Raw genomic sequence first — 11,577 nt, forward strand, 5'->3', positions numbered from 1 at the left:
CCGTAAAAGTGTCCATCTCTTTTCTTTTTTTTTCTTCTGTTGTGGCATATGCTGCAGGTGCCTGTTCGTTTTTCGTATGTGGGTAACAACATTTAACTATGTATATATATTTCCCAATTGGTTTAACTGCCACCCGCAAAAAAAAAAAAAAAAAAAAAAAAAAAAAAAAAAAATCTAATTAATCCGCCCGACCCGACCCGCGAGCGGATAAAATCTTATTTTTTTTAATTTCATCCGCCCGATCCGCGGATAATCCGCGGACTCCGCGGTTGTGTCCGCAAACCGCGCATCTCTAATATATATATAAATATATATATATATATATATATATATATATATATTTATATTATATTATATTATATAAAATATATATATATATATATATATAAATATATATATATATATATATATATATATATATATATATATATATATATATATATATATATATATATATATATATATACACACACACACATTAAACATATATATATATGTGCTGTATATTTATGTCTATATGCAATATTCCAAAACAACACAATATGTCACAATGTACATAAAAATAAGGGCCTTACATACAAATACTGAATAATGAAATGTAATAGAACATGTATAATAATATATGATAAGATGCAGTAATAATCTACAATATAATATATGACCATGTGCAATAATAATAATAGCTGTATGGTGGAATGGTGGCCCTTGACGGTGCAGTGTGACCTTTGCTGACCTTACAGTTGGACCTCTTGTCGCTGTTGTTGGACGAGACGCAAGGAGAAGAAGGAGCAGACTTCTGTGGGACGAAGTGATATGATGATATGATAATATTTCAGCTGCTAAATATTAATAGCACAGAGCACATGACACACACACACACGACATGCACATACACTACCTGCAGTGACACACACGCACACACACACACACGACATGCACATACACTACCTGCAGTGTACTCATGGGAGGTGGCGGTGCTTTGCGTTTTTTAGGAGTTGACACCTGCTCCTCACCTGGCAGAGCTACTGCATCATGCTATAGGGGGTGAAGGGGGGGGGGGGGGGGGGGGGGGGGGGTGAAGGAGCCAAGAGAGAAGCTAGTTGAGTGGCAGCGAGTTGAAGGACATTCAATCATTGAGGAAAATGGTGAAAACATGGAGTCATCATCTCAGAAACATTCCTTGCATATTTGCTCCTCTGATAACATGTGCACAGTCCAACATGGCATCTGTAAAGCTGCACTCACACAGGTGCAATAACTACTCACTGGTATTAATAACAATAATATATTTGATTTGTTCTGCACTCTACATTCAAACAACAAATGTCAAAGTGCCATGCGAAACATGCAGGCAAGAATATTATCTCTTCTCTTTTGTACCTTCAACTAATTCCACTCATACTAATAATAAATGCTAATATGAAATGTTAATACAAAATGCTGATAATAAACGTTAACAAGAAATGCTAATATGAAATGCTAATAAGAAATGTTAATAATATATATATGCTGATGGAAAAACGTTAATAAGAAATGCTAATATGAAATGCTAATAACAAATGCTAATAATAAATGTTAATAAGAAATGGTCATTATAAATGCTAATAAGAAATGCTAATAAGAATTGTTAATTGGAAATGCTAATAAGAATTGTTAATTGGAAATGCTAATAAAAATTGTTCATTAGAAAAAAAAAAAAAATAATAAAAGCTAATAAGAATTGCTAATAACAAATGACAAGAATATTTTCTCTCCCCTTTTGTACCTCCAACTAATTACACTCATGCGAATAAGAAATGCTAATAAGAAATTATAATATGAAATGCTAATAAGAAATGTTAATAATAAATGCTAATAACAAATGCTAATATGAAACGCTAATAATAAATGCTGATAATAAATGTTAATAAGAAATGCTAATAAGAAATGTTAATAAGCATGCTAATAATAATACTATATGCTAATAAGAAATACGAATATGAAATACTAATAATACATAATGATAACAAATGCTAATAATAAATGGTAATAAGCAATGGTAATTATAAATGCTTATAAGAATTGTTCATTAGAAATGCTAGTAAAAAAGGCTAAAAAGTAATGGTAATAAGAAATGCTAAAAATAAATTCTAATAATAAAAGCTGATAAGAAATGCTAATAAGAATTGCTAATAAGAAATGCTGAAAAAAAAGTTTTTATAGGAAATGCTAATAAGAAATGCTAGTAAGAAATGCCCATTAAAAATGCTCATTAAGATTTTTAATAATAAATGCTGGTAAGAAACGCTAAGAAGAAATGCTCATAAAAATGTTATTAATTAATGCTAAGAGGAAATGCTAATCAGATATGCTAATAACAAATGCTAATAACAAATGCAAATAACAAATGCTAATAATAATGTTAATATTAACTGCTGCTGATTATTTGCTGCACCTTTCTGAAGAAGCTGCTTCAAATTCAGGCCCGTTTAGTCCGCAACAGTCTAAGACAAGCTTGTAAAATCCTGGAGGGACTAACTAATAATCAACTTTGAATTCTATATGTTGAATATGTGTATGAATGATTAATGTTGACTACAACAAACAAACATGATGAAAATGAATATGTGTATTAATTATCAATGTTGACTACAACAATCATAAACATAATGAAAATTAATATGTGTATGAATTAATAATGTTGACTACAACAAACATAAACATGATAAAAATGAATATGTATTATTATTAATGTTGACTACAACAAACATAAACATGAGGAAAATTAATATATATATTAATTATTAATGTTGACGACAACAAACATAAACGTGATGAAAATGAATATGTATTAATTATCAATGTTGACTACAACAATCATAATAATAATGAAAATTAATATGTGTATTAATTATTAGTGTTGACTACGGCAAACATAAACATGATGAAAATGAATATGTGTATTAATTATTAGTGCTGACTACAACAAACATAGACATGATGAAAATGAATTTGTGTATTAAATATTAATGTTGACTACAACAAACATAAACATAATGAAAATTAATATGTATATGAATTATTAATAATGACTACGACAAACATAAACATGATGACATGCACATCAATAAAGTCATGTTCTTACCGCAGCACCTCTGGCAGACGTGACATCTGCAAAGGATGTGACACAAGAAAATAATTACTAATATTGCCTATGAATATTGTCATTCATTAATAACAACACTAAATGTCAATGACTAATTACTAATATTGCCTATGAATATTGTCATTCATTAATAACAATACTAATTATCAATGACTAATTACTAATATTTCCTATTAATATTGTCATTAATTATTAACAATACTAATTATCAATGACTAATTACTAATTATGAATATTGTCATTCAATAACAACAACACTAATTATCAATGACTAACGACTAATAATGTATATTGTCATTCAATAATAATACCAATGCTAATAATAATTGTTGGTATACTAATAAATAACAATAACATAAATTATTAATAAGAACTATTATGGAGTGGAATTACTGCCAAAGCTCCACAAACACACAAACATGTTTTTACTCACACCCAACAAATTCGCAAGTAAAAATTATTTTCTGTAAATAAAAAAAACGATTTTGTTAAAATAAAAAAGAAACAGATTCGCAAGTATATCAATTATTTTGTCCAAAAAAATGTTTTGAAAAAATCGACTCAGCAGCACCATCTGTCTTTGTAGAGTGTGAATTACAGGTGGTCTGAGTGCAAGTGTGGAATATTACTGGCAAAAGTTTTAACTTGAAAATCGTTTATTTTATTGAAAAAAAATGTTTTGGAACTTGCAAATCGTTTATTTAATTGAAAAAAGAAGGGTTTTTTTTACTTGCAAATAATTGTTTTCATACTTGCCAATCATTTTCATAATTTAAGAAAATGGTTTCAATACCTGAGAATTGTTTTTTTTTATATTTAAAAAAAAAAAAGTTTTTATACTTGCAAATAATAGTTTGCAAATCGTGTTTTTAATCCAAAGAAAAAAATCATTTCAAATCGTTGGTCGTTAGTGAAAACACTAGAGTGTGTTTGTGGAGTTTTCAATCCCGAAAATATAATAAATCATACACTGATTGAAACATCCTAAGTAATGACAGAGTATCTCCAGCAGGGGTCAGCGTTGGCTGTAATCACTCAAAATGAGCTATTGCGCAACACTGGCATACATCTCCATTATGATGATCATTATTATAGTGATTCTTTATTATGATGATTATGATTGTATTGAATCTTCATTAATATTATTGTGATTATGATTATGAGTGTATTGATTCTTCATTATGATGATCATGATAATATTGATTCTTTATTATGATGATTATGATTGTATTGATTCTTTATTATGATGATTATGATTATATTGATTCTTTATTATAATCATTATGGTTATATTGGTTCTTTATTATGATGATTATGATTGTATTGATTCTTTATTATGATTATTATGATTGTATTGATTCTCCATTATGATGATTATGATTGTAATGATTCTTTATTATGATGATTATGATTGTAATGATTCTTTATTATGATGATTATGATTGTATTGATTCTTCATTATGATGATTATGATTTTGATTTTATTGATTCTTCATCATGATGATTAAGATAATATTGATTCTTTATTATGATGATTATGATTGTATTAATCTTTAGTATGATTGTATTGATTCTTTATTATGATTATTATGATTGTATTGATTCTCCATTATGATGATTATGAATGTAATGATTATTTATTATGACGATTATGATTGTATTGATTCTTCATTATGATGCTTATGATTTTTGATTTGATTGATTCTTCATTATGATGATTAAGATAATATTGATTATATCTATATGTTTATGATTATATTGATTCTTTATTATGATGATTATGATTGTATTGATTCTTTATTATGATGATTATGATTGTATTGATTCTACATTATGATGATTATGATTGTATTGTCTCTTCATTATGATGATTATGATTATATTAATTCTTCATTATGATTAAGATTTTATTGATTCTTCATTAAGATGATTATCATATTGATTCTTTATTATGATTATTATGAGACTTTATTATGATGATTATGATTGTATTGATTCTTCATTATGAATATTATGATTATGATTATATTAATTTTTCATTATGATGATCATGATTGTATTGATTCTTTATTATGATGATTATGATTTTATTGATTCTTCATTATGATGAGCCGAGAATGTCGTTGTGGCTTGTGCAGCCCTTTGAGACACTTGTGATTTAGGGCTATATAAATAAACTTTGATTGATGATTATGATGGTATTGATTCTTCATTATGATGCTGATCATTGTATTGATTATTTATTATGATGACAATAATTGTATTGATTCTTCATTATGATGATTATCATTGTATTGATTAATTTTTATGATGATTATGATTGTATTGATTCTTTATTATGATGTTATGATTGTATTGATTCTTCATTATGATGATCATAATTTTATTGATTCTTCATTATGATTATGATTGTATTGATTCATCATTATGATTGTAATTGTAGCGATTCTTCACTATGATTATGATTGTATTGATTATTCTTCATTAAGACATTTATGATTATATTGATTCTTCATTATGATTATGATTTTATTGATTCTTCATTATGATGAATATGATTATATTGATTATTCATTAGGAATATTATGATTGTATTGATTCTCTATTATGATGATTATGATTGTATTGATTCTTCATTATGAAGATTATGATTATGATTGTATTGATTCTTCATTAAGATGATTATGATTGTATTGATTCTTCATTATAATGATTGTGATTGTATTGATTCTTTATTATGATGATCATGATTGTATTGATTCTTCATTAAAGATTATGATTGTATTGATCATTCATTAGGATGATTATGATTACATTGATTCTTTATTATGATGATTATGATTATATTGATTATTTATCATAATTATGATTTAATTCATTCTTCATCATGATTATTATGATTATGATTGATATTGATTATACATTATGATGATTATGATTGTATCTATTCTTTATTATGATTGATATTGATTATACATTATGATGATTATGATTGTATCTATTCTTTATTATGATTGTATTGATTCTTTATGATGATCATGATTCTTTATTATGATTATATTGATTCTACATTATGATGATTATAATTGTATTGATTCTTCATTATGATGATTATGATTGATATTGAGTCTTGTGTTTGTCTCACCAGACAGTTGTTGCGTGCGAGCAGCACTGAGTGCAGCTTTGACCTCACAGCTAGCGGACACGTTAGCATAATGCGCTACGTCGTGGCCTTGAGCGTCCACTGCGGAGAGGGTCGCTCCTCGCTGGACCAGAACTTGGATGACAGACACAGCGTTGGACTCTGCGGCGAGCATCATGGCGGTCCTGCAACATGTTGTTGTTCACTCTGTGCTCCTTGTGGCGTCCATGTTGGCTGCCTACCTGCCGCTCTTGTCACAAGTGCCCATGTCAGCGCCACGGTCCAGCAGAACGCTGCACACCTCAGCATGGCCGTGTGCGGCTGCCAGGAGCAGGGGGGCGTGGCCGTCCTGTGGGAGAAAACAGTGGGAGGTTCAATTGCTGTGTGCCGAGAGAAATCACACACACGCGTGAAGAAGCACCACAGTTAGGATGGGATGGTGTCATGTATCGCAGCTGCAGGGATATTTCATGTTCAGCTAACCTCACACGTGACCTTTAACCTGAAACAAAGGTCTGACTGGGATAGGCTGAGAGGACTTGACAAGTTCTAAACTGGATCAGTAACTAACTCTTCAAGCTCAAGTTAAACTCCATTCAAATCTTTTCATAACAAAGCCTCTAATATTGGCCGATACTGATAATGGTCCGATACGAGCAGCAATCATACATATTTGTATTATTCAGTAGTGTGGAATGTTAGAAAAGGTTTGATCAAATGAAATGAGTCAAACAGAGAACAATGGTAGTTATGAAAAACACTAACATATTTATTATTAACCATCTAGAATGGACTTATTCTATCTTTGAGTTGAAGTGGAGTGATAACTGTTGTTCTTTTGTAACACCTTTGTGGTCAAAATCATTTATTAAGTTAGGATTATGACAGTAAATTAATGATACAGACACGTTTGTTACTGGATACTTTCTAATATGTCTTGGAAACTTTGTATGTGTAAGTAATATGCAACTACAATTATTTAATACTTGTTTATATATATTGACAAATATCACATTTTATTGTTCAATGATTATTACCTATGTCTAGCTTGTGCGCTATTGTGTGCTTAGCTGTTGTGTAGATGCCTACAGCCTACCATGTTTACCTTTGGTAAATGACTTTAGTAAAATAGAAGAAATTGCGTGTTTATTGGAGGACATTTAGATGTTGTATCGCACATCTAAATGTGATACAACATCTAAATGTAGTGGAGACCACCGCAGACATTTGGTCGCCACTGGAAGGGAGACCACATGTCTGCGGCTAGACAATGCAGTTCTCACAGTACATGCTGCCCCCCATAGTAGTAGTAGTAGTATGCATACTGTGTACATGGTGTACTCCATTCAGTAGTAGTAGTACATATACTGTGTACACACTGTACTACAAAGAGTAGTAGTAGTAGTAGTAGTACACGGGTGCGGTCATGTACTAATGTTACTCAGCAGAAAGAGAAGGAACAAATTAAGTACGTACAGAATCTTTAAGGTTAACAGGACTTTTCAGCTCACAAAGAAAATGGACGGTCTGGATCTTCCCACCAAGAGCTGGAATGAAAGAAAGGAGACAATAATTATATATAAATATTAATAATAATACATATGTTATGTTCCTGTTAAGAGCTGGAATGAAAGAAAGTAAACAATAATTACATATGTAATAATAATAATACATATGTTATGTTCCTGTTTAGAGCTGGAATAAAAGAAAGTAGACAATAATTACATATATAATAATAATACCAATGTTATGTTCCTGTTTAGAGCTGGAATGAAAGAAAGTAAACAATAATTACATATATAATAATTATAATAATAATAATACATATGTTATGTTCCTGTTTAGAGCTGGAATAAAAAAAGAGTAGACAATAATTAAATATAAATAGTAATAATAATACATATGTTATGTTCCTGTTTAGAGCTGGAATGAAAAAAAGAAGACAATAATTACATATACATGATAATAATACATGTTATGTTCTAGTTTAGAGCTGGAATAAAAGAAAGTAGACAATAATTACATATAAATAATAATTATACATATGTTGTGTTTCTATTTAGAGCTGGAATGAAAGAAAGTGGACAATAATTAAATTTAAATATTAATAATAGTACATATGTTATGTTCCTGTTAAGAGCTGGAATAAAATAAATTAGCCAATAATTACATGTATAATAATAATAATAATAATAATAATAATAATAATAATAATAATAATAATACCTATGTTATGTTCCTATTTAGAGCTGGAATGAAAGAAAGTAGAAAATAATTTCATATAAATGATAATAATACATATGTTATGTCCTGTTAAGAGCTGGAATAAAGGAAAGTAGACAATAATTACATATATAATTATAATAATAATAATACATATTTTATGTTCCTTTTAAGAGCTGGAATAAAAGAAAGTAGACAATAATTACATATATAATTATAATAATAATACATATGTTATGTTCCTGTTAAGAGCTGGAATAAAAGAAAGTAGACAATAATTACATATATAATAATAATAATAATACATATGTTATGTTCCTGTTAAGAGCTGGAATAAAAGAAAGTAGACAATAATTACATACATAATAAAAATAATACATATTTTATGTTACTGTTAAGAGCTGGAATAAAAGAAATAAGACAATATACTTGTATAATAATAATAATAATAATAATAATACAAATAATAATAATAATAATAATAATAAAAGTAATAATACAAATAATACTAATAATAATAATAATACATATGTTATGTTCCTGTTTAGAGCTGGAATGAAAGAAAGTAGACAATAATTACATATATAATAATAATAATAATAATAATACATATATTAAAAAGCAGGTATTGATGTATTTTTTGCATAGAATTCATCTAAAGGATGTTTTACAACATTCAACACTAATCCTAAAGGAAATAAATTAGATTGAAGTAAATAAACACCAAAAACTACAAATAATAAGACTTACCAGCGTGATGCAAAGCTGTCCTTCCCGAGCCGTCAAGTGCGTCCACAGGACATTTGTTCTGCATGAGGATGAGTCAAAGTGAAAGCAAAAGTGTTTGCAAACATTAAACTCTCACATTTAACAGCAGACTTGAAGGTGTCACCTGAAGGAGCTTCCTGCAGCACTCCACATGATTGTTCTTGGCTGCCAGGTGTAAAGGACTCACACCTGGACATACATCATGAGGAGAAAGTCTTGTTACCTTTGAAGGAGCCAACGGAGATGCAAATGGACTACATTTACTCTGGTCTGATCTTAACCTTAACATTTGACAACCAAACAATTATACCCGTATCTAATAATACCACCTTAACATTTGACAACAAAACAATTATACACTTATTTAATAATACCATCTTAACATTTGACAACCTAACAATTATACACTTATTTAACAATACCACCTTAACATTTGACAACAAAACAATTATACACTTATTTAATAATAGCACTTTAACATTTGACAACAAAACAATTATACACTTATTTAATAATACCACCTTAACAGTTGACAACAAAACAATAACACACCTATTTATTAATACCACCTTAACATTTGACAACCAAACAATTATACCCTTATTTAATAATACCACCTTAACATTTGACAACAAAACAATTATACACTTATTTAATACCACCTTAACATTTGACAACCTAACAATTACATACTTATTTAATTATACCACCTTAACATTTGACAACCTAGTACACACTTATTTAATAATACCACTTTAACATTCGAAAACAAAACATGTATACACTTATTTAATAATACCACCTTAACATTTGACAACAAAACAATTATACACGTATTTAATAATACCACCTTAACAGTTGACAACAAAACAATAACACACCTATTTATTAATACCACCTTAACATTTGACAACCAAACAATTATACCCTTATTTAATAATACCACCTTAACATTTGACAACAAAACAATTTCATACTTATTTAATTATACCACCTTAACATTTGACAACCTAACAATTACATACTTATTTAATTATACCACCTTAACATTTGACAACAAAACTATTATACACTTATTTAATAATACCACCTTAACATTTGACAACAAAACAATTACACACGTATTTAATAACACCACCTTAACATTTGACAACAAAACAATTATACACGTATTTATTCATACCACCTTAACAGTTGACAACAAAAAAATAACACACCTATTTAATAATACCACCTTAACATTTGACAACCAAACAATTATACACTTATTTAATAATACCACCTTAACATTTGACAACCAATTACACGTCTATTTGATAATACTACTTTAACATTTGACAACAAAACAATTATACACCTATTAAATAATACCACCTTAACATTCAAAAACAAAACATGTATACACTTATTTAATAACACCACCTTAACATTTGACAACCAAACAATTACACACCTATTTAATAATACCACCTAAACATTTGACAACCTCGTACACACTTATTTAATAATACCACTTTAACATTTGACAACCAAACAATTATACACTTATTTAATAATACTACTAACATTTGACAACCAAACAATTATACACTTATTTAATAATACCACCTTAACATTTGACAACAAAACCATTATACACTTATTTAATATTACTACCTTAACATTTGACAACAAAACAATTACACTTATTTAATAATACCACTTTAACATTTGACAACCAAACAGTTGTACGCTTATCTAATAATACCACCTTAACATTCGAAAACAAAACATGTATACACTTATTTGATAACACCACCTTAACATTTGACAACCAAACAATTACACACCTATTTAATAATACCACCTAAACATTTGACAACATATTACACACTTATTTATTAATACCACCTAAACATTTGACAACAAAACAATTATACACTTATTTAATAATACCACCTTAACATTTGACAACAAAACAATTATACACCTATTTAATAATACCACCTAAACATTTGACAACAAAACAATTACACAAAGCGACTCGGTAAAGAATCTCGGTATTATCTTTGACCCAACTCTCTCAGTTGAGTCACACATTAAGAGTGTTACTAAAACAGTCTTTTTTCCATCCATTTTTTTACCGCTTGTCCCTTTCATCTCTGTAATATCACTAAAATTCACCCCATTTTGCCCACCACCGACGCTGAGATCTTTATTCATGCGTTCATTACGACAAAGATTGAATGAGTGAAAAGAGGGCTCACTTTGCTCAGTTAATTCTATTGAGAGGGGAGGTGTGAGGTGCTGAGAGCGATGC

General features: G+C 28.7%; 1 protein-coding gene across 2 annotated transcripts in view; it reads right to left on the reverse strand.

Annotated features, from left to right (window-relative positions):
• Positions 1 to 11,577, reverse strand: part of rai14 (retinoic acid induced 14) — a 67,777-nt gene that overhangs the window by 15,578 nt on the left and 40,622 nt on the right. For both annotated transcript variants that reach the window (XM_061966478.2, XM_061966476.1), the window contains exons 6-13: positions 9,403 to 9,467; positions 9,261 to 9,318; positions 7,764 to 7,834; positions 6,530 to 6,636; positions 6,291 to 6,472; positions 3,125 to 3,150; positions 949 to 1,035; positions 734 to 796 (exon numbers count right to left, since the gene is read on the reverse strand). In XM_061966478.2, coding sequence (XP_061822462.1) covers positions 734 to 796; positions 949 to 1,035; positions 3,125 to 3,150; positions 6,291 to 6,472; positions 6,530 to 6,636; positions 7,764 to 7,834; positions 9,261 to 9,318; positions 9,403 to 9,467 — 659 coding nt within the window. The remainder of the gene's footprint in view (positions 1 to 733; positions 797 to 948; positions 1,036 to 3,124; positions 3,151 to 6,290; positions 6,473 to 6,529; positions 6,637 to 7,763; positions 7,835 to 9,260; positions 9,319 to 9,402; positions 9,468 to 11,577) is intronic.

The sequence above is a fragment of the Nerophis lumbriciformis genome, linkage group LG11 (genome assembly GCF_033978685.3).
Source record: "Nerophis lumbriciformis linkage group LG11, RoL_Nlum_v2.1, whole genome shotgun sequence".
In the NCBI taxonomy this organism is placed as follows: Eukaryota; Metazoa; Chordata; class Actinopteri; order Syngnathiformes; family Syngnathidae; genus Nerophis; species Nerophis lumbriciformis.